Consider the following 20,723-nt stretch of genomic DNA (forward strand, 5'->3'; position numbering starts at 1 on the left):
TATACGTGATTTTCTGTTACTGTAGTTTATCGTTTCTTTATTGAAATCATCACTGATCTCTTTTTTATTTTATTTATTTATTTATTTTTTGGTGTGTGTCAGAAAGACTTTGCAACCACTGTGTATGCATTAGCATGGATTCACTACAGGCGCTCAAGTCCCAAGCACTCTAAAATCATTGTTTCAAAGCCAGAGACTCAATTACCTTTGGGTTGGGAGGGTGGCCTAATGGTTAAGGTGTTTGCCTTACAAACACAAGGTGCAGGGTTAGAGTCTCACAAGGGATAACTGGCTAAGCTTAAAATGGCTCACAAGGGCAGTTAGCTTAGTACTGATCTATGAACCGATGAATCTATGAACCTGGTAGTTCAGTGAGCTGCTGCTCATGCCCGAACTTGAATATGAGTTTGGGCTAATAACTGCAAGGAGGGAGAAGAAGGGCTGTTTTAGGATTATGCAGTGGAAGGGAGATTTTAGGGTTAGCGAGCTGGAAGAAAGTTTTAAGGTGGGGAGCAGGAAGAGAGTTCTAGGTTTAGAGAGTGATCAGGGAATTTAGGTTTAGGTAGGGGGTTGGAGTTTTAGGTTTAGGGAGTGGGTAGGCAGTTTTAGAGTTAGTGAGTGATCAAGGAATTTAGGTTTAGAGAAGGGGTTTGGTGTTTTAGGTTTAGGGAGAGATAAGGGACTTTAGGGTTGAGGGAGAGGGAGTGGAAGTTTAGTGAGAGGGACCGAGGAGTCAGGTTGTGAACTGGGTGGGAATTTTGGGTTCAGGTTCTGGTAGAGCTATGTTGTGTATGGGATCAGGGATCAGGAGATCAGGCTTGTGAGATTTAGAGCATTTGCTTTTGCAAGCAAATGGCAGCAAGCAGGTGTACCCCATTAGCACACTTTCTCCCCATCCTACAGGCAATCACATCCCCAACATATATCTTTTTTGTCATTGTCTGCAGTTCTGTTTGGAATGTTTAATCTTCTGTGATGGACTGACATCTCATCCAGGACTGGTTCTTTGCCTTAATGTTCATTGCTTGCTGGGATAGCCTCCTACTCACCCTAACCATGATAAAGCAGCTATGAATGAATGAATGAATTAATTAATTAATGTTAACCCTCTTCTTATAGTATACAGACAGAAATAGTTACAGCATTCCAAACAGGAAAGGCACCAGTGTAAACCATACATGAAGTCCAAGAGAACTGGGTGGGAAAGAAATACACACTGCCAAACTGCAAGCTGGTCCGGGGCAGTGAAAATGGTGAATAGACCCTACAACATAGCTCCCATGAAGAAAGAAAACAAAATTTGAAAGAAATGTTATGAAAAGCATAACACAATGTGCCTCTGCTGTGTCTGTGGCCATTCTCTTGTTCCATTAAACCTACGATAAAGTAATTCCAAAGACATGAGTCTGAAATGTTTCTCCCTGGGCCTCTGCTTAAAATGGAGTCGTCCTACTTGGGCTTTCCTAGTAAACAAATGTTAAATAAATAAAATAAATACAATTATTATATTCACAATTTCATGTTCCCTGCCACAAACCTTGTTACTGTTTGCTTGTGGTATAAGCCATTCCATTCAGTGCACAGTATAATTTTAACTCATCTAACTATAAAGGTTTACTGTCTGACTGCGCCTTTTAGAGTACAGTGGTCATAATGCACAATTTATACAGTGATTACTTAGCCCACAATGGTTAAGAACTTGTTTCTCCACTTTGAATCCAAAGAAAGGGGGGGGGGGGGTGCTAGACAGAGGAGCATACCTCTCAACTGCCACAAATTTAGCCTTACTCCTCCTAGATTTATATTTCCATATAAAGTCAGACGTGGTTATGGATGCATACCTGAATAAATAAATACATTAATAAATTAACAATAATAATAATAATAATAATAATAATAATACCCTGTTGCTTACTATATAAGGCCTGCTAGTACTGGAACAACTTTTAATGTGAACAGTAAAATCGTTCTTCCTTTTGTCCGTCTGCTATGATTTTTAATGGTCAGAGTTTTGAGAAGTGTCTGGTGGAGTTACGCTGTTATTAAGGAAACAAAGGTAACTTGGTAAACTGCAAAACGATGCTTTCTCGTGGAGTTTACCAAAGTAATTCGTACCCCATTATGCCCACTGACTGACTATTTGCAATATATATATATATATATATATATAATTGCATTTTGTTTAGTGACCAGAAAGTAATTTTCACCCACCCTTATCACGGAATCACGTCACAGTAGGATACTACCTTCTGGAGTAAATGAAGGGGCATGAAACAAATCTTCATTTTCAGATTACAAAAAGGGCATTTCTTACTGAAATCTCAGATTTTTTAGTGAAACGTGCCCCTTTAACCATTACAAATACCTCTCAACTATCCAGAATTCCGTGGGATATCCAGATTTGTTTCCACTGTCACTCATAAAATTAGTGTTTTTCTCTCAAATGATTGAGGACTGAAGTCACTAAACAATGACAGATATTTGAGTTTCAGACTCCATACCTTTTAGGACATGCATGCTAATACAAACTTGTTATTTTCTAACTTTCTAAATTTCCAAGAGCAATTGATTTTGTGCCTTTGTCTGCCTATTATTTTTGAATTTGTCCAGAATTCTTGTTTTAAGAGGTGGGGAGATATTAGCAACATACGTGTCTCTCTTTATTACAAAATAGTCATCACTGTAGAATTTTAGCTGTTTCTGTGGTAAAGTTTTTTGAGCAAACAGCATACGTTACAGTTTTCTGCTGCGTTTATTTATAGGGAGGTAACGACTATTTTGCAGACTTTACCTGTCCTGTTTTAGACAGGACATGGCTTCCCAAGTCAGGACTGACCTGCGAAAAGAGGAACAGATGGCAATCACTTGGAAAAGGCGCGCAGCACATCTGGGGTCATTTTGTTACCTGTAGTATTATTTGGGGTTATCCACAGTGCTCGCTGTAGCCAGCTAGCATTAGGACCCAGTAGCAAACAGTTGCTTTACTAAGTAGTACCAGTAAGGGACAAAGTTTCAGAAGAGAGAAGAATGGTGACATCACCCTCTCCACCCAACCTGATTTGGGATGGAGGTACAGCAGCAGTGAGAGGCGGACTGGAGGAGAAAGGAAAAAGTGTGAACAGCTGCAAAGCCCGTTATGTAGCAGGACAAACCGGAGGGCGACTAGTAACCCCTGCTGCGGGAATGGGGGTTCCCTTGTTTCATTTTACTTGCTGATCGCACTTAAAGAGCAATAAAGGCTACTATGAAAAGTAAATAAACTTCAAACAGCTGTATTTTTGCACGGATCAGGAGGTCCTTTGGTAGCATTAACTTTTTAAAAGTTATTAAACTTTTTCCATTCTTGGAAGTCGAGCCCAGGAATTTAGAAACACCTTTTTTTCTTGATTGGAGTATACATTGTTATTTTTCACTGCTGAGGCATGAAGAAGGGAAAGCAAAACACCACGTCTTAAATCACTGGGAGTATTTTAACTTTCCTCTTGGTGGAAAATTGTTTGACGCACTCGTATAAAATATTTCGATGAGGAGGTACACTGGGTAAAGCATTTTGTGACACATCTTTGAATTTGTCTGGAAAGGCAACGTGTCCAGGGTCCCCTCCATGGCGCCTGGCTGGATGCTGAAGCTGAACACCTTGCTGGCTTTCCTGTGCTCACGGTTACAGGTATATGAGTCTAGCAAACTTTTAGCCCCTGATAGTATCCCTTCTTCTGTGTTGACCTCGGTCTTGCATGTTTAACTAATCTTACTTTTATCTGCAGGTGTATGGAGACGATCATCTGTCCGAATTCAAGGAAGGTAAGGTTCCTTCATCTTTTTACAGATTTAAAGTTGTGTTCTGTACTGCATCCTTTGCCTCTGGATTACGTCTCTCACGTTTTGTCCTCAGACTTTTGTAGTCTGATATACATAATAACAGTGTATCTGATAGGCAATTATATAGTGATCATGTAGGCATGTTTTACCTTTTTTTTTGTATGGCACACCACCCTTGCAGACCATGGCATTACATCCTGTGCATTTTTCTAGTTACACATTCAGGAGATGTTGAAGGTGGGTTTGCACTGGGAATTCCAAAGCGTAAGTGTAAGCATGGGGGAAGACATGCATTTTGGCACAGTTTCTATTCACATATAGGGGAAAGGACATTTTTCAGTTATTGTTTGTATTTGGTAACAACATCATTAAGTCTGGTACGCAATTATTTATCACAAAACGTTCAGTGAAATTTGTAACAAACTTTATTCAGCCTAAAGTTTAAAAGTGTAAAACAGGACAAAGAAAAAAATATGAAAATGCACAGCTTACTAGCGGGAAGGGACATATTAGTAAATTAGACTACACACATATGCCAATCTCTTTTTTAAAGATTTTGTGGTAAAAACTATTTCTTTTTTGTCTTAACCTCAACCACTGTGGTTGTGGTTAGTGGCTGTAATTACTGTTTATCTCTGTCAAGTAGAAAAGTATGCTTCATATTTTTCCTGCCTCCAGGTTTCATACTTTTTAAAAATAGTATCTGTGGCAAATCAGTATGTGTAAATATTTGTTCTCAGCTGCCTGTATTCTGAAGCCAGCAAGCTGATTGTACATGGGTGCTGTACTATAATCAGTTTGTTGCTAATACCTAAGGTGATATAATGAGGAAGGGCCTCCCTAAATGTGTACATAAAGCTGCTGCACTATTTGCTTAATGCCCCAGACCAATACAGACAGGATATTGCTGAACTGTTGCTTCCCCACCCCCCAAAAAAGTGACAGCAAGTTTACTACTCCTAAAGTATGTTGTTCCAATCAACAGAGTAAGATTCTAGGCCTCTCGTGAAATTCAGCAGTCCCGGGTTTGATTCCTTAGTTTCAGTTTGTACACCCTGCCAGTCTGCATAGATGGTGCTCCCTGAATGCTTAGAAAAGTCACTTTTGCCTATTGTAATTTAATTGGTTGACATAGAAATAAAATGAAATAAAAATAAAATGTTATGTGAAGAATAAAGCATGAGGAAATGTATATAATGTGGACTATGACCACGCTCAAGGTATATAATGTTACATAAATATGGAGAATGAAACGTAAGGTTTTTATACAGATGGTATGCATGGAAGGAATGCATGGAAGAGGAACTAATGCGTCTTTCCATGCATGTTTCTGTTAAAGATAGTGAGTGTTTTAATTTGCCTTATGTAATTTTATTCCCTGAAAGATCAAACACATCCACGTATGTAAACTTAAAGTTGGGGGTATGTTGTCACCAAAGCAAATGTTATAATGTACAACAAATAGGACACTAGGCTGCATCTCCTTCACAGTAGTCCTAAACACAAAACCCACAATGCCTCTACACACTCCCCAAACTCCCATCCCTTTACATAAACAAAGTCTTTTGCCTGTTTGTGTAGCCAGATGTACACCATAGCAGTGGTACATTAAGGGGACCTCCACTTTTTCCAGACTGTTTTCTAGTCAGTTATGTGGTCATTTTAGACAGAGACAACTGTAAATGTGGAAAGGTTCTACCTGTGCGCTGGGCTGGTACTGCTTTGAGGGAAGTACTCTATTTGAGGTCTTCTGTTCCTTTTTGTTCTCCTGCATCAGGTACTTTTTATTTTCTGAAAATTGTAAGAGTTAGAGCACCTTCTGTGACAGCGTTTTCAAGTAATACTGCTTATAAGAAGGATGCTTGCCTCCCTAACCTATACATTGTTATGATTAAGCATTACCCCTCAGAAACATTGCCAAAAGTACTGATAACAACATAACTTTGAAATTTTGAGGAATCAAATGGTATGATTCTACTTGACACTGAAACTACTTCTTTACTTTTTATGTACTGAAACTATATACTTTTATTAAAGTTATATTATTTTTATTTTTATTACATTAAGTAAAAGGTACCTTCGTTGAAGGTTGGGCATCGGGCTGGTAACTCGGCATGTAAAAATCAACTACCAATCATTAGCGGACCGGAGTTCCGCTGTGGTGACCCCTAACCGGGAAAAGCCGAAAGACACAACAACATTACATTAAGTAAAAGAGTGACTATGGCAGAAGGATCACCCAATGTAGTTTGCAGCTATAATATTGCAGAGATAGTAAGTGCAAGAAAACATTGCAGAGGTGGTGTTAAAATGTGCATATTTCTATTTACGTTGCATAAATTGTATGCAGAGAATGTTGATGCTGCAGTATGGTTAGGGTTTGCGAAAGTCAAGCTTTGCACACCTCAGGGATACTTCTGATTATGACTTGGATGTTCCAGTTGTCCCTCTTAAAATTTGAAATGTTATGGCAGTAGACAGAATATTACAGATAAGGAACACTGTCAGATATTGCTGTTCAAGGATTTTCTTTTTTTAAAGAAAAATGTGTTTAATTCAATTCTTATTGTCCATTAAATGCAACTTCTGTCAGAGAAAGTCAACACAATAAATAAATAAATAAACCAAGACTCCGTTCACTGTGCTGAGTGTCTGGACTCACAAAATTCGCCAAAGTTCCTTATAAAACACTTCTTTATTTAACAAAACAACCCCTTAAAACCTTGTTAAGCACTTTCATCTACTTCAAATAGACTTCATCAGAACACATACATTAATTTCATGCTGGGTTTTATATATACTACTAACCAATCATACCATCTGATAACTCCATCAATTAAACATTTAAAGTGCTCAGTGCTTAAATTCAATCACTCCTAATACTACATATTCAATGCTTCATTATATTACTAATAATGTTTAAAAATCATATTGTACATATCATGTAACGTAAAAAAAATTGAAAAATAGTTTAAAAATGATTTATACGACTTGTCATAGTTTAAAATAATTGTCTATGAACACTGTCATATGTTACTGTGAAAAATTTCAAATACAAAACAGTCACCATTCAGTATGTTCTCTTGTTTAAAATATATACATTTTAATCCTTACTTTCCAATACAAGCTTGATGAAAATACTATCATTTAGACCCGGGTGCACAGATACATTTAACAATATCTGCCACCTGGTTTCTCTTTCCCCCTACTCTCTTACAAATATTGTCCCCCCCTGGGACTGACCACTATATGCTCTAATATTGCAAATATAGAATCAATGATGGAATTAATTCACACGTTAATTAAGGTACAATGTATTGTCATTAGAAAACTACAGATAGCAGACATTTTGGTACCCATTAAGTTGCTTGAATACTGAGCTGATGTGGCATTAGGACTTTCTGAAATTCTAATGATAATAACACATATATAATGTATGAAAATTGTAGAATAAAGCACAAACTGTATTGATAGCTATATGCTGTGTCTTTAATAGTCAGTACAGGTATGACTATGTAAATGTATATAATATATAAATATTCATCAAAGAAGTGATACATTGAGTTTGTGTGGTAGGCTGTATTATCAAAGCTGGTGGTATTAAGAATTCAGTACCAGATATAGGTAGTGTATACGTTGGAGATATAGTCACCCTTAAACTGTGGGCTTAAAAAATAGCAAAAATTCTCATAGTTCATACATCAGTAAAATTCATTTATTTATCATAAATTAAATGCAAAATACAGTCTTGGCTAAACACCTTCATACTTTTTACACATCAGCTAAATAAAAATGACATTTAAATGATTAATAATTTGAAGTTAACCAATACAGTCATAGCAAATGACAAATGAAAAAAAATATTAAAGAACAAAAATTTTGCATCTTGGTGAGACTGACATTTTAGGCTTAACTGAATATATACAGATGTGGTATTGCATTTTAATCCCAAGAGGACAGTTCAAGCTTGGGAACTTAGATTGCGGTCATATCACAACAGATACTGGCAGTGAACTTAATATTGCTAAGTAAATTCCAAAACTTAGAAGATGCAGTTCTTGTTTGCCATTCTGAACCCCAAGAAGGCACATTATTGTCTCCATATGTAAGCTCAGAACCTTGAAGAGATCTGACACCCAAATGATAAAGTTTCCAAAAAGTACAGTGGCTTATTTCATGCAAATGCTAAAAAGTAATATTGTCATTCCTCAAATAAAGTATCATTACCATAGATCCAGAAGATAAATTATTCTTGTCTGAGTATCATATACTGTAGGTTTTCAGGTAAGGGAAATATTCCTGCAACTGTAAGAACGTGAAACTGTAAAGTGATGTTTGGATTGCACTGAATAGGAATTCATCAGTCCTCTAATGACAAAGCACCCCACTCCACTGTATGCACTGCCATGAATAAATATAGAATTAAATGTCAGCAGGTTACAAGCAAATTATTCTGTAATCCAAACTTCCATCTCCAGAATGTGAAGCACTACCCGTCGTAATGTGCAACAAATGGGCAAAATGTTGAACATGTGCTAACTAATGCATCTAGAAAACTTACCCCAGGATTCAATATTGCCTACACTAAGTGTACGCTGTTCTGAGTGAACAGACATCACAAACATAACTCATACCTTCTTCCTCCTAATTTTAGTTTTCCTACTGATATTCTTGCAGCCTTAAATACTGACACGGATTCATAAATGTTACCACAAAGTGTAGACTACGTGTACACTTAGTGTAATCTTTCTGAGTGACTAGAAAGCACAAAAAATGGGATAAGAATGTTCTTGAATACATATTGTGTACAGTTAGTATTTTTAAAATGTGTTACTTTATTCTTATAAAAAAGTTATTTTGATGATTTCATATTATCCAATAATATTTATCATGGATATTAGTTAAAGCAATTCTTTTTTTAACAACGTTATTAAATTATCACACAAGAAATAGACAGAGATTAATGTAAAAGAAAACAAACCTCATTTACGTGTCCGGTTGTAAACATTATACATCACGTGTGTTCTTTTTTATAACTGTTATCAATCCGACATTACATAAATTGCTCAGTCCCCGGCTTCCCTTATACCTCATCCCTCCTCCAGAACATTATTCTCAATTTATTGTTACCACAATTTCCATTTAATTTTATGTAATTTGTTCCTTCCCTTTTCAAAAAATCCTACTTGCAGAGTTCTTTTATCTCTGTTACAGTATTCAGTACTTTTAGTAAATGATTTTTTGGCAGCCACCAGAATAAAACTCAGTAAGACCTTACTGTGTCCAGGCACTTAAAATCCTGTGTCCCAGCTCAAAACAATAATTTCCTTAGTTACAAACATTTGCTCACCCAGTATTTCAATTAGAGTACTCAGTAGGGAATTTTTAACTGCCAACTCATTACACTTCCAGAATGCATGTTCAGAGTTGCTTCTTTTTTCTCCGTTACACCTCCAACATTTACCATATACCTAAGGAGCAATTCTTTGGAGTCTGTTTGGAGTACAAAAATACCCATGCAAACACTTCTAAGCAAAAATCATAAACCTTTTGGACTTTGTTGCACACTTGGGAGCCATATATATGTCCTCCCATTGTTCCCTTCTAAATTGTTTATGCAGTATCCTTTCCCATCTTTTCTAATCTCCGCTGATTGATTCTTATAGTTATCATGCAATATTTTATATGCCTTACTCATTTTTTAGTAGCAACTTCTGTTCTAGATTCAACTAAAAACTTTACCAGAGCAGGTCTTTTACTTAGGATTTCCCTATCTTTTTCTATTTACCTATACTCTGATAGCAGTCCCTAGTTATCAAGGTGGTCTCTAGCCTGTGGTCCAAATATCTTCTTGGCCTCTTCCCATTCTGTTACCTTTTCCTCTCTAATTATTTGCTCCGAATACTTTGGTTCCTTTGACAGTTTTCTCCAGTAAGTGTCAACACCCACTTACCTGTTCTCTGTGCCCCTACTTTGCATTCATCCTTATCAGTAAAGTCTTCTCTCTCCACTCTTCTGTTGCTTAGTTCTTAGAATACTTTCTGCAATCCTATGAATATAAAACTTTGTATGGCTGTTGTTATTCTTAAGAATCTGCATCCACAATCCCACTCTCTCCTTATTTCTTTTATTTCCACTTTGCATCATCATCTTCCCTTTCCACTTTGAATTGTAACGTCTTGCTTGTTTTATATCTGTGAGCCATAATTGTGTAGCTATGAAATATCTCTTCAAATCAGGTTATCCTAAACCACCTTGTTCTACTGGAAAGATCAGCTTATCGTACTTAACTCTTACCCCCCCCCCAAAGAAATTCCTTCATCTCTTTACTAATTATTGTCCACAGCTTCTCCTCTGGTTGATAAAAATATGCCCAAATTGTATATAAAATTAAAGGAACTAAGAACATTTTCACCATATCTTACTGTCCATTTCCACAAACAAGAACTTCCAGCTTCTCAGTTTTTGTATTATCATTTGTTTAATCTCTTTCCACATATACTTAGTGCCATAACAAAAAGCCTTTTTAATCCATATTCCTAAGTACTTCATCTTATCATGTCCCCATAAATACGGGTATTGCTAAACTAATTCATGTATGGGTACATAGTTTATGGCTACAGCCTTTGATTTATTTTCATTCATTTTATTTGTTGAGAAGATGCAAAACTATCTAAAAATGTTCCACAAGACTGAAATGTCCTTTTCTGGATTTATCAGGTACAAAATAGTATCATCTGCAAATGAAGCCAACATTTCTTGATTACCTTACCAGTTCTATCCTTCACTTTCTGAGTCCCTTTCTTTCTTTGCCTGTGGCTCTAAATATAAAGCAAATAACAAGGGGGAAACAGGACACCCTTATCTGGTTCTTCTGTTCGGACACAACGTATCAGAGAGGAACCCTCCCACTTGAATTCTTACCTGCAATCCCTCGTATATCTTGCAAATCATTGTTATTGTTTTGTCAGGGAATGCAAATGTTTCCATTGCCCTGCTCATAAACTCCCAGCTTACTCTGTCAAATGCTTTCTCTGCATCAAGACCCACCAACGACAGCAGTATTTTCTTACATTCATCTTCCTTTTGGATCATTATTGTTCTGTTAATGTTGTCAAATGTTTGCTTTCCCTTCACAAAACCACATTGATTCATATCTATCAATTTTGGCAACCCATTTCTATTTTTTATCTAGTGTAAGGATAAACATTTTGTAATCATGGTTTATAATTGAAATGGGCCAATATGAAGCTGCATCTGTTGGGTTTTCACCATCTTTAGGTATTACACAGAAGGTGTTTCTTCTCTTTTTAAAATACTGTTAAACAAAACCTTCCAGATCTTTATCAATTTATTTCCTTTTGACTTCTAAACTTCCACAGGAATGCCATTTGTTCCTGGAGATTTTCCTGCATATTGATTATACATCACAATTTTATCTCATCTCCTTATATCTTAACTGGTAATTGTTGACCCTCATCTACCTCTAACCTTGGCATACTTAAGTCTTCCATAAATATTTCTATCTGTGCTCTTTCTTGATTTTCATATTTCTCTGCTTTATACCAGTTTTCATAAAATTTTCAAACTATTGTGATACTTCTACAGTAGTTCTGTTTATTTTTCTTTTCATAGGCTCCCTAAGTTTAGTGACAGCATTTTCCAATTTGTGTTGCCTAAGTCATTGTGCTAAAAGATTTTTCTGCCCAGGAGTTATTATCAAAAACAGCTGCTTAGCAAGTCTTTCTAAACTCATGCATATTACTCAAATACTGAATGTGTGACAGACCCTTTCAGTGAGGAACTATGAGGAACATAGACTTTATAAGAGTTAGAATGAGGAATGTTCCTCATAGTGAGGTGCATTTGAAAGGTGAGCTGCAATTATTTTGGATGGAAATAATATCAGTAGATATTCAAAATAAACACAATTATAGCACCATCTAAAAGGAGTTTGATTGCAATACAATGGGAGCTATTCAGTGCCCCAGTTATTGCCTTAAAAGTGTGAATGAACCTGAATGCATACAGTAAATGTAAAACATGGTGGTATAAAAAACTATTGTAGTGTATACACTGGTCCAGCAATATGTTATAGCATGTAATGTTTGAAAAAGTCAGCCAAGATTGTGAGAAACCATGCCATTTTAAAAGCAGTGGGCATATACCTCTCAGCTTCTTAGCTCAAGAAATCTACACAAATACAAAAATAACTGGGGTACAAAGGCCTAAAAACAGGGAGAGATTTTAACTATTGCACTTATAAACTTAGGAAGTTGTTAGAATGAAAGGTTTTGTGTTAGCGTGCATTTTCTGAAGGATATGAAGTCTGAAACTCAGATGTCTGCCATTACTTAGTGACTTCAGTCCTCAATGATTTGTCACAAAACCAGTGATTTTATTGGGAACAGACCACGAATGTGAGGCAAAAATCTGGACATTTGAGGGGTATGAGTGGGGAGTGGAAATTATGTTTTATGTACCAATTCAAAACTGCCATTTTTCAGTTCTGTGTATTACCTGAAGTTTAGGGAAAAAAAAGTCATGTTGGAAGAACTTGCAGTTATTCTACATTAGATATTTGTTTCTGCTAACTGATAAGGACTAGTGGTTTTCTCAAAATGCTTACATCTGTTTCTCTCACATACCTTTTCACTGCTGTCCAGTTATAGTCTGCATGGAAAGTTTAAAAAAGGTGCCATATCCTAAGCAACAGACAGGAACTTTAACATTAGTTGACTGGAGAAGTTAAGAGTCTGTCACAGTTGTTTATCGGCAGCTGCAAGTGTTCAGTTTCTACAAAATAACACTGTGTGTTCCAATAGAAATAGTGTATGAAGGAACTGAAAAACAGAATATTCAGTAAATATATGAAGCAGTAACAGAGGAGGAAAAATAAGGTGAATGGAATTTGTGTGTGTGTGTGTGTGTGTGTGTGTGTGTGTGTGTGTGTGTGTGTGTGTGTGTGTGTGTGTGTGTGTGTGTGTGTGTGTGTGTGTGTGTGTGTGTGAGATGCATACTGATATTTACTATGGTCATCATGAAAGTTATTTTCTGCCATACAGTATTGGACGTAATGCATTTTACATATGTCCATCAGAATTTACCAGAAAACACCTAACTGAACTACTTGCCTAAAATTCCCCTATTTTGAAAATTCCTCCTGAGAACCCACATCAAGAAAACAAAATCCACTTTTGTGTTGGCAAAGCCGTGCAGTTAGGCCATGCAGGTTGTGCACCTAGTTATATATTATTAGCTGAAAGGTCACTGCAATTCAGAGACAGTAACATTGTTGACACATGGAAAAAATCTATCAAAAAACACTGTGCAACACTGAGAAAATGTACTTTTTCAGGTTGCTGGCAAGCCCTTATTCGAAGGAATTATTACTGGCCTACAGTTATGCTGGCAAAGTGTACATACAAACATGATTCTGCAACATCAGGCTCTTTGCTCCTCAAATTCCATTCCAAAAATAGTGGTTACTCGTATAGGCTGCTGTATTTTTTGAATATGTGGTTGGTATGGTGCAGTGGAATTCTTAGTTTCAAAACTCCATATGATATGATCTACAAAACATAGACTGCTTAGTAACATTTTACAGATTTTTGCAGTGGATGCGCATGTCATGATATGGAATTATCAGAAATGGCTAATTTTTAAAACACATAGCTCACATTTTAAGAAAATGTTACTATTCAAAGATAAAAACATCTTAGAGATCACAATTTAGTTTAATACAACTGCTGATTATAATATTGATAGCAATTAGACTACTTGAAAATGTAATATAGGCACTTATTTTCCATTTAAATGTCATATAAATGGAAAATTATGTAGAATTTTGAAGGCAAAAAAATGCTTCTCCAACTTTTCCCACTGTATGGGATACTATCTGCAAATGGAAGTCATCCTGAATATTAAATTGTAACAAAAGTAGATCATAGTTTAGAAAGGAAGTAATTTTGAATATTAAATTATAATTGTAAATGGAGTAGCTCATAGTTTAGAAACATAGCTTACCGCTGTTTAGTTTAAGTACTGAAATAGGCACAACACTTGGGGTTAAGTAGAATACTGCAGCTAAATTGGTGTGACTTTTGCTTTTCTGGGAAAACTGATTCTGAATTTTCAGGTTGTGTGCAATCTACCAGGCTTTTAAAATGTGATAATTACCATAATGCTATCCATCATAGCCATATTATGTATCAAGGTGTATAACAAAATGTAATAATATGCATGCAGCTTTTAGGACTGGAATTTGCTGGTATTACAAGGTAGACCCCTGTTGTATGATATAAAACTAGTTTACAGCTACTGTCTCATTAAACCCCATCACATTGAAAAATGGGTACTTTTTCGTTAACAGGGCAACAGCCTTTTTGACCATGTTACCAGTTTTCTCATAATGACAATGGTCGTTCATTGTCAATATTTGCATAAATAGCCCCTAAATTTAGTGAGTTTTCAGATAAATGACTGTCTTTTTCAAAATAATAATGTGTGTGTGTGTGTGTGTGTGTGTGTGTGTGTGTGTGTGTGTGTGTGTGTGTGTGTGTGTGTGTGTGGTCAGGAAGCATGGTATATATTGGGTGTGCTGTGCTTTGAATTCAGTGCAGTACAACATCTTGACGGGCTGCCAATAAAAGTATCACTGTAAGGTCAGAAAGGATATTCGTCATTTTGAGTTACAACTAATTTACATTACCAGGTTTCGTTTACACTTGAGCTGCAGCATTTTGTCAAGAAAGTAGCAAACATAAATACGTGTCCTTACAAAAAATCAGTGGCAGTTTTGAAATATGAAAGTCAAGTTTGAGGAAAACAGTAGTTGGATTCTAACAGGCACATTTTTTTTTTTTTTTTTTTTTTTTGGTAAACTTTTGCAAGGTGTATATGTGGGTTAATGCAGCAATGGCAAGTAGTTACATTCCTTTATTCAAATATGGTGCCGGGAATACCTTTGTGACTACATTCATTATTTTCTACACTACCCCGATTGGCAGCCTTCTATTATGTGTGAAATATTGCAAGTGCACATAGCAGGAGGTGATGTATGTGACATGATTAAAATTATACTCCTCTTTGACTTCAGAAAATGGCCATTAAGCCACATTCTGTTCAACTAACTTTTCAAGTTATTGTCCCTGAATGCTCCAGATTACTTCCGGTTTTGTCCCTGATTTTGGAGTTAAGAGAATGAGAGCTGCCATCTGTGTGTGTGTGTGTGTATGTGTGTGTGTGTGTGTGTGTGTGTGTGTGTGTGTATGTGTATATAACACTTATACACGTTATATATTTATACAAACACGGGTTGAAATAAATGTGTGTGTGTGTGTGTGTGTGTGTGTGTGTATGTGTGTGTATGTGTATATAACACTTATACACGTTATATATTTATACAAACACGGGTTGAAATAAATGTGTGTGTGTGTGTGTGTGTGTGTGTGTGTGTGTGTGTATGTGTATATAACACTTATACACGTTATATATTTATACAAACACGGGTTGAAATAAATGTGTGTGTGTGTGTGTGTGTGTGTATGTGTATATAACACTTATACACGTTATATATTTATACAAACACGGGTTGAAATAAATGTGTGTGTGTGTGTGTGTGTGTGTGTGTATGTGTGTGTATGTGTATATAACACTTATACACGTTATATATTTATACAAACACGGGTTGAAATAAATGTGTGTGTGTGTGTGTGTGTGTGTGTGTGTGTGTGTGTGTGTGTGTGTGTGTGTATTTTCCGTAGGACAAAAACCATTAACAAAGCCAAAAAAGCTGTTGCCCCGTTAACGGAAAAGTACCGAAAAAGGTACATGGATCTTACCCAAAACAGCAAAATTGCCATTTTGCTGTGAGTGCCCGAACACACAACACCCCACTAGCAAATGTTTATGTATTCCTTACCTGCATATTATATATTAATGATTCTGATGTCTGTGCAAACCTGAGAAAGGTAAATGTATGACTTCAGCAGCATTTATTTTCTTATTTTTATTTTGTATTTTACTTTTGAAATGTTGAAGCACTGGTACCCAGCTATTAACAAAATATAAAATACATTGCCTAAAACATGCACATAATGTGGAACATACACACAATGTAGAACATGTGACCCAAGAGCTTATTTTATGTGGCAGTAAGGATAACAAATGTGTGGTTCAGTGCATTCTAAAACAGAACACCCAAGAACCACCATCAACTAAATGAGATTGCTGTTTAGCATCTTGGTGAAATCAGTCCATTGACAGGTAAGAAAACTAGACCTCACGCCACACACCCCCAACATACAGAATGGGGGCCTCAGTCCCTGTATCATGTGGTTACAAAAGACTGTGGCCTCTCATATAGACAAAGAAACTAACCATGGAGTACCTTTCAGGCAGGAAGACTACCATGGAACACATCTAAAGACAACGTGAAGAATACTTTCACTGCAGCCAGTGGTAGAAAACACATAATGTCAAGAAAAGAACCCACTGACCCCTCTTCCAATTTTGTTACGGTGAACAAGGCATACATATTATAATTTTAGGAAGACATACCCATCCCTACATTATTACAGCACATAAAAGCATAAAATGAATAAACCTACGCGAGCACACACACACACACACACACACACACACACACACACACACACACACACACACTCACACACACAGTATTATTAAAGTGTGTAAGACAGGATTATCCAACAGTTCATAGGTTATAACAAATTTACATGTCCTAAGGAGGAGCATTATACAACAAAGAAAGAGACAAAGGTTATAGGCACAAAGCTGACCAGACAGTACCACTCCATACCTCATAAGCACCATGGAGTACCATCATTCTAGCTTGCTTTATCCCTCAATCTACATAATTGGAGCACAGGTTGCCTTCATACTATGCTGCAAGGGAGATACATGTATATTTATTTGTATTTCTTAACTATGCTGGTGATCTTCCCTCTGGAGCTTTTGTTTTGTCATAATCTAGGCTATAGGGCAACAACAATACAAAGAAATACAAATAAAGTTACAGGTGACAAACACTGGAAAAAAGTGAAATACATACTCACAATAAAAATATGTAGAAATTGTGACAAAGATCATACGTTATTTCATACTGATTTATTCAGTTTGGTAACTGGGGTAGAACACTGATCCAGTTGGACTTATTAGTCTCATCCCAGACAAATATGAATGACAGTGGATGTGCAAGTTAAAAAGTATTATGAATAAAAACATAAAGGAGATAGCAATGAAACCAAATGTTGTGTTAAGACAGCAATGAAATATTGATTCTGTTATCCATGTGCTGCTTCACCAGGCTACAATAACCCAACAGCACAAAACATTATTGGTAAGTGGAAGACATAACAAATCATACCAAATACGTTAGCCACAGTCTAAACAACAAGAGCATTTGTACAGCTCTTGGAGTAGTTTGAAAGCTGACACTGTCTAGCACTCTCATTTTTGGTAATGGAATATCCAAAGGTTGTGGGTTCTAGTCCCACCCCAGGTGACTGGATTCATTTCCCATTGCTGACATTGCAGTGGGGCATTAACGGGTACTGCACTCCTGAGTGTGTTGTCCTTTGGATGAGATGCTACATCAAGGTCCCATCTGACTGAGAGGGTGGTAGCTCAAGTGGGGTAAAAGATGCCACATCAGTCATACCTCTCAACCTCTTTGAGCAAGAAATATGGACAAAGTCATAAATAATGGGGGGACAAAGACTGATAAATAGGGATGATTTTTAATTGCTGCTCTTAGAAACTTAAAAAAGTTGACAGATTAACATGTTTTTCATTAGAATGAATTTTTTGAGGTGTATGAAGTCTGAAACTCAAACACCTGTCATTGATTAATGAGTCATTATTTTCTAACTTCCATCCTCAATGATTTACCAATCATTTGCTGGAAAACCCAAAATTTATGAGGAACAGTCCTAAAATATGAAGCAAAAATCTGGGCATCCTGCAAAAAAACTGGAAAGTTCAGTGGTATGCACATCATTTATTGAAGAGAGTAAGGGGACGTTTCCCATTTCCCTGGGTACATTTCCCCTAGTCAGAATAAATAACATCTCTGGTCTCTCTGGAAAGAGGTCACTGGTCTAGAGGGACTAACCTGGTCAACAAGGATGGCTGGATAAATAAATAACTAAATAAATAAAGAAATGCATAAATAAATGTGCAGCCCTTGCCATAACTGAGACCTACCTGCTTTGGAGGATAATTAAACAGTGATACTTTCTTTGAGAAGGTGGTAACATATTTTCTGCAGTTTGGAGAATACTTATGTTTTGAGATGAATCTAATGCCAGTACAAGCAAAGCATGTTCTAAGCTGGGTATAAGAGCATTTTTGCTATGGTAATCAATAGGGAATCAAATCCTGGACCACAGGAAGCAACTCATTAAGCACTCATAGTCTTAATTCTCTGCACCATCTGCCAAATTACAGTATAACAAACATGAGCCATGTATAGGATTAACAGGTTATATATAAATACTCCACCAAACCCAGGTTTCATACTGTTCTAATAATTCCTTCCCAACCTGGGTGGTTAAAAGCAAATACTTTTTTATTGCCTAAACTGTATTTGTGTAAAACAGTATATTTTTACACTCTTTTTTTTTTTTTTGCACAGTCAGTTGCCAAATAATAGTTCTAATGTGCCAGAAAAGCCAAATGAATAACTTGATTTGCATATTGCTCCCCAAAAAAGGGAAACGATTAAAGTAAAATGGCTGCAGATGAATGCAGCTAAAGGAGGAGCAGCAGGGAGAAGGCGTTTTTATCCATCCATTTTATCCGATCACTAAAGGCCGTCTCATGGTGAAAGGTATTATGAGACGCTATACAGTTAGCCACTTAGGTGACCCTTCCAAGGACACCTTGCTACACATGTCCAGATCCTAAAATGAATTGTGGTATTTATAATAAACAGTAACCTAAAACCAGAACCCAAGATGGCTTGTTATCGTGTCATGAACATTTATAAGATGTTGATTAGAAACTCGTATTGTGTCAAGTCAGGACTTCTGATAACTAGTGATGTCTAGAATAAACATAATGGTTCATCGTGGCCACTGAGTCAGTATTATGTAGTTAGGCAATAAAGCAAACAATACATTACAACCACACTGGGAAGAGGACTATTATTATAAGCATTCTTTCAAAGTATTTTGTTTCAGTGAACATAGTTGGCTGAAATCCGGGTTGAATTTAGTGAATGTGTGTTAGCCAAATGTTAGGTAAAATAAAATATTTAGCTTGTGCTAGAAAACTGTGTAAATGAAAAAAAAAACCTTCTTTGTCTAAAACATACTATAACTTCACAGCTTTTAATTTGACTTGTGGGATGCAGGATATACAGAAATAAAAATTTGTGGGACCCATTCACAAAAAGTACATTTTAATATTCTTCCTTATGTTTTTTTTTTCATTTCTAGTTTAATGTAGTCATTAGAATGTAATTCAGTAAATTCTTCTTTAAGAAATTGCCCCTAACCTCACCATATCACTGGATTGTTTGTATAACTGTTAGCATGATATAAAACATTCTGAAGCAGCAAGAAATATGAAATGGGTACCTAGAGTGTACATGGGTGTTAACATATAATACTTTGCATACAGTGTGTGTGTGTGTGTGTGTGTGTGTGTGTGTGTGTGTGTGTGTGTGTGACAGAGAGAGCTTGTAAACCATGGCCAGGCTGATGACAATAATAGTTCTGTTTAAGATAGGTAAACATAAGGTTCTGCAAAGTTGATGCACATGTGTAGACGAATGCTCCGAAAATCTTTTAATCCAATACAGGCACTCTGGTGCATTGATGAGTTCAAACTAACAATGAGGCGTAATGATTGGATTAAAAAACAATTATCATCTGTCCTTGGTGGTAGAACTGCTAGGAGCTACAGGAATGGATTTAATGGGATAGATGAATCAGTTACAGGTATTGTATGTGTGAGAAAACAATTCCTACCCCTTAAAACTAAAAATGTCATAAAGCAAGAGTTTACATTGCTGTCGAATTGCACTTTAAGTACTTCTTGGTTTGACTTTGCAAAATGCTTTTTATGATGTTGTTCGTTAGTTTATTATGTAAGCCTTTATTTTGCACGGTGAATAATGCCTTGCATTAACCTGAATGAGTGACCTTAATTACACTCATTAAAATATATTTCAGCAACCCTGGAATGAGGCATGCAGACAACAGTAAGTTTAAGGTTTCATTTCAGCAGCTGGGATGTATTTACATCATGTTTTACTGAGGAATTGTAGATGAAAGAAACAATTCCTTATTAACTCTCTGTAGCAGTTGGCATTGGTACTACATGCCATTTTCATCTTGGTTGCCTTAATTAGAGAGGCAATCTGGTTCTTTGAAACTCACCCACTATGCAAGCAGGTTCATTTGCCACAGGGCCCTTTGTTAACCACTAACATTCCCAGTCTTCCCCTTCACTTAGATTATTTCTGCAATGCCTTTTAGGTCTTAACAAAATGCTGCAACAGGTTTTTACAAGGAGTAAACTCACATTTAAATAGCAGAGACCAACGGGGAAAACAACATTGCTTAAACATACTTGTAATCTGCAGTTTCATTATTTGTTGGGATTACATTTGGTCCTCAAACCAATATTGTTGGGAGAGTTTTGGAACATACATCAAGATAAAGCAGCATTTTGCATTGTTGTAGTTTTCAAAACTATTTGTTACTAAGCATATGTGCAGGTGCATAGTATAGATATTACTGTTTCATGGTTATGATTGTCTGTTCTGTTGTCAGATGACTAATTACAATATCACAAAGATGACATCTTACCACATAAAGGCAGGTAGACGTAACTAACAAAGGTTAAAGGGATACCAGTGTTTTTATGTTGCT

The 20,723-nt window shown here is 36.4% G+C and overlaps 1 protein-coding gene across 2 annotated transcripts in view; it reads left to right on the forward strand.

Annotated features, from left to right (window-relative positions):
* Positions 1 to 3,020: 3,020 nt before the first annotated feature.
* ADGRD1 (adhesion G protein-coupled receptor D1) overlaps positions 3,021 to 20,723 on the forward strand; it is a 2,063,662-nt gene continuing 2,045,959 nt past the window's right edge. For both annotated transcript variants that reach the window (XM_044068759.1, XM_044068760.1), the window contains exons 1-2: positions 3,021 to 3,667; positions 3,765 to 3,801. In XM_044068759.1, the coding sequence (XP_043924694.1) occupies positions 3,605 to 3,667; positions 3,765 to 3,801 (100 nt within the window). In that variant the 5' untranslated portion in view covers positions 3,021 to 3,604. The remainder of the gene's footprint in view (positions 3,668 to 3,764; positions 3,802 to 20,723) is intronic.

This window comes from Protopterus annectens, chromosome 4.part0 (assembly GCF_019279795.1).
Source record: "Protopterus annectens isolate FY-2018-M chromosome 4.part0, PAN1.0, whole genome shotgun sequence".
NCBI lineage: Eukaryota > Metazoa > Chordata > Ceratodontiformes > Protopteridae > Protopterus > Protopterus annectens.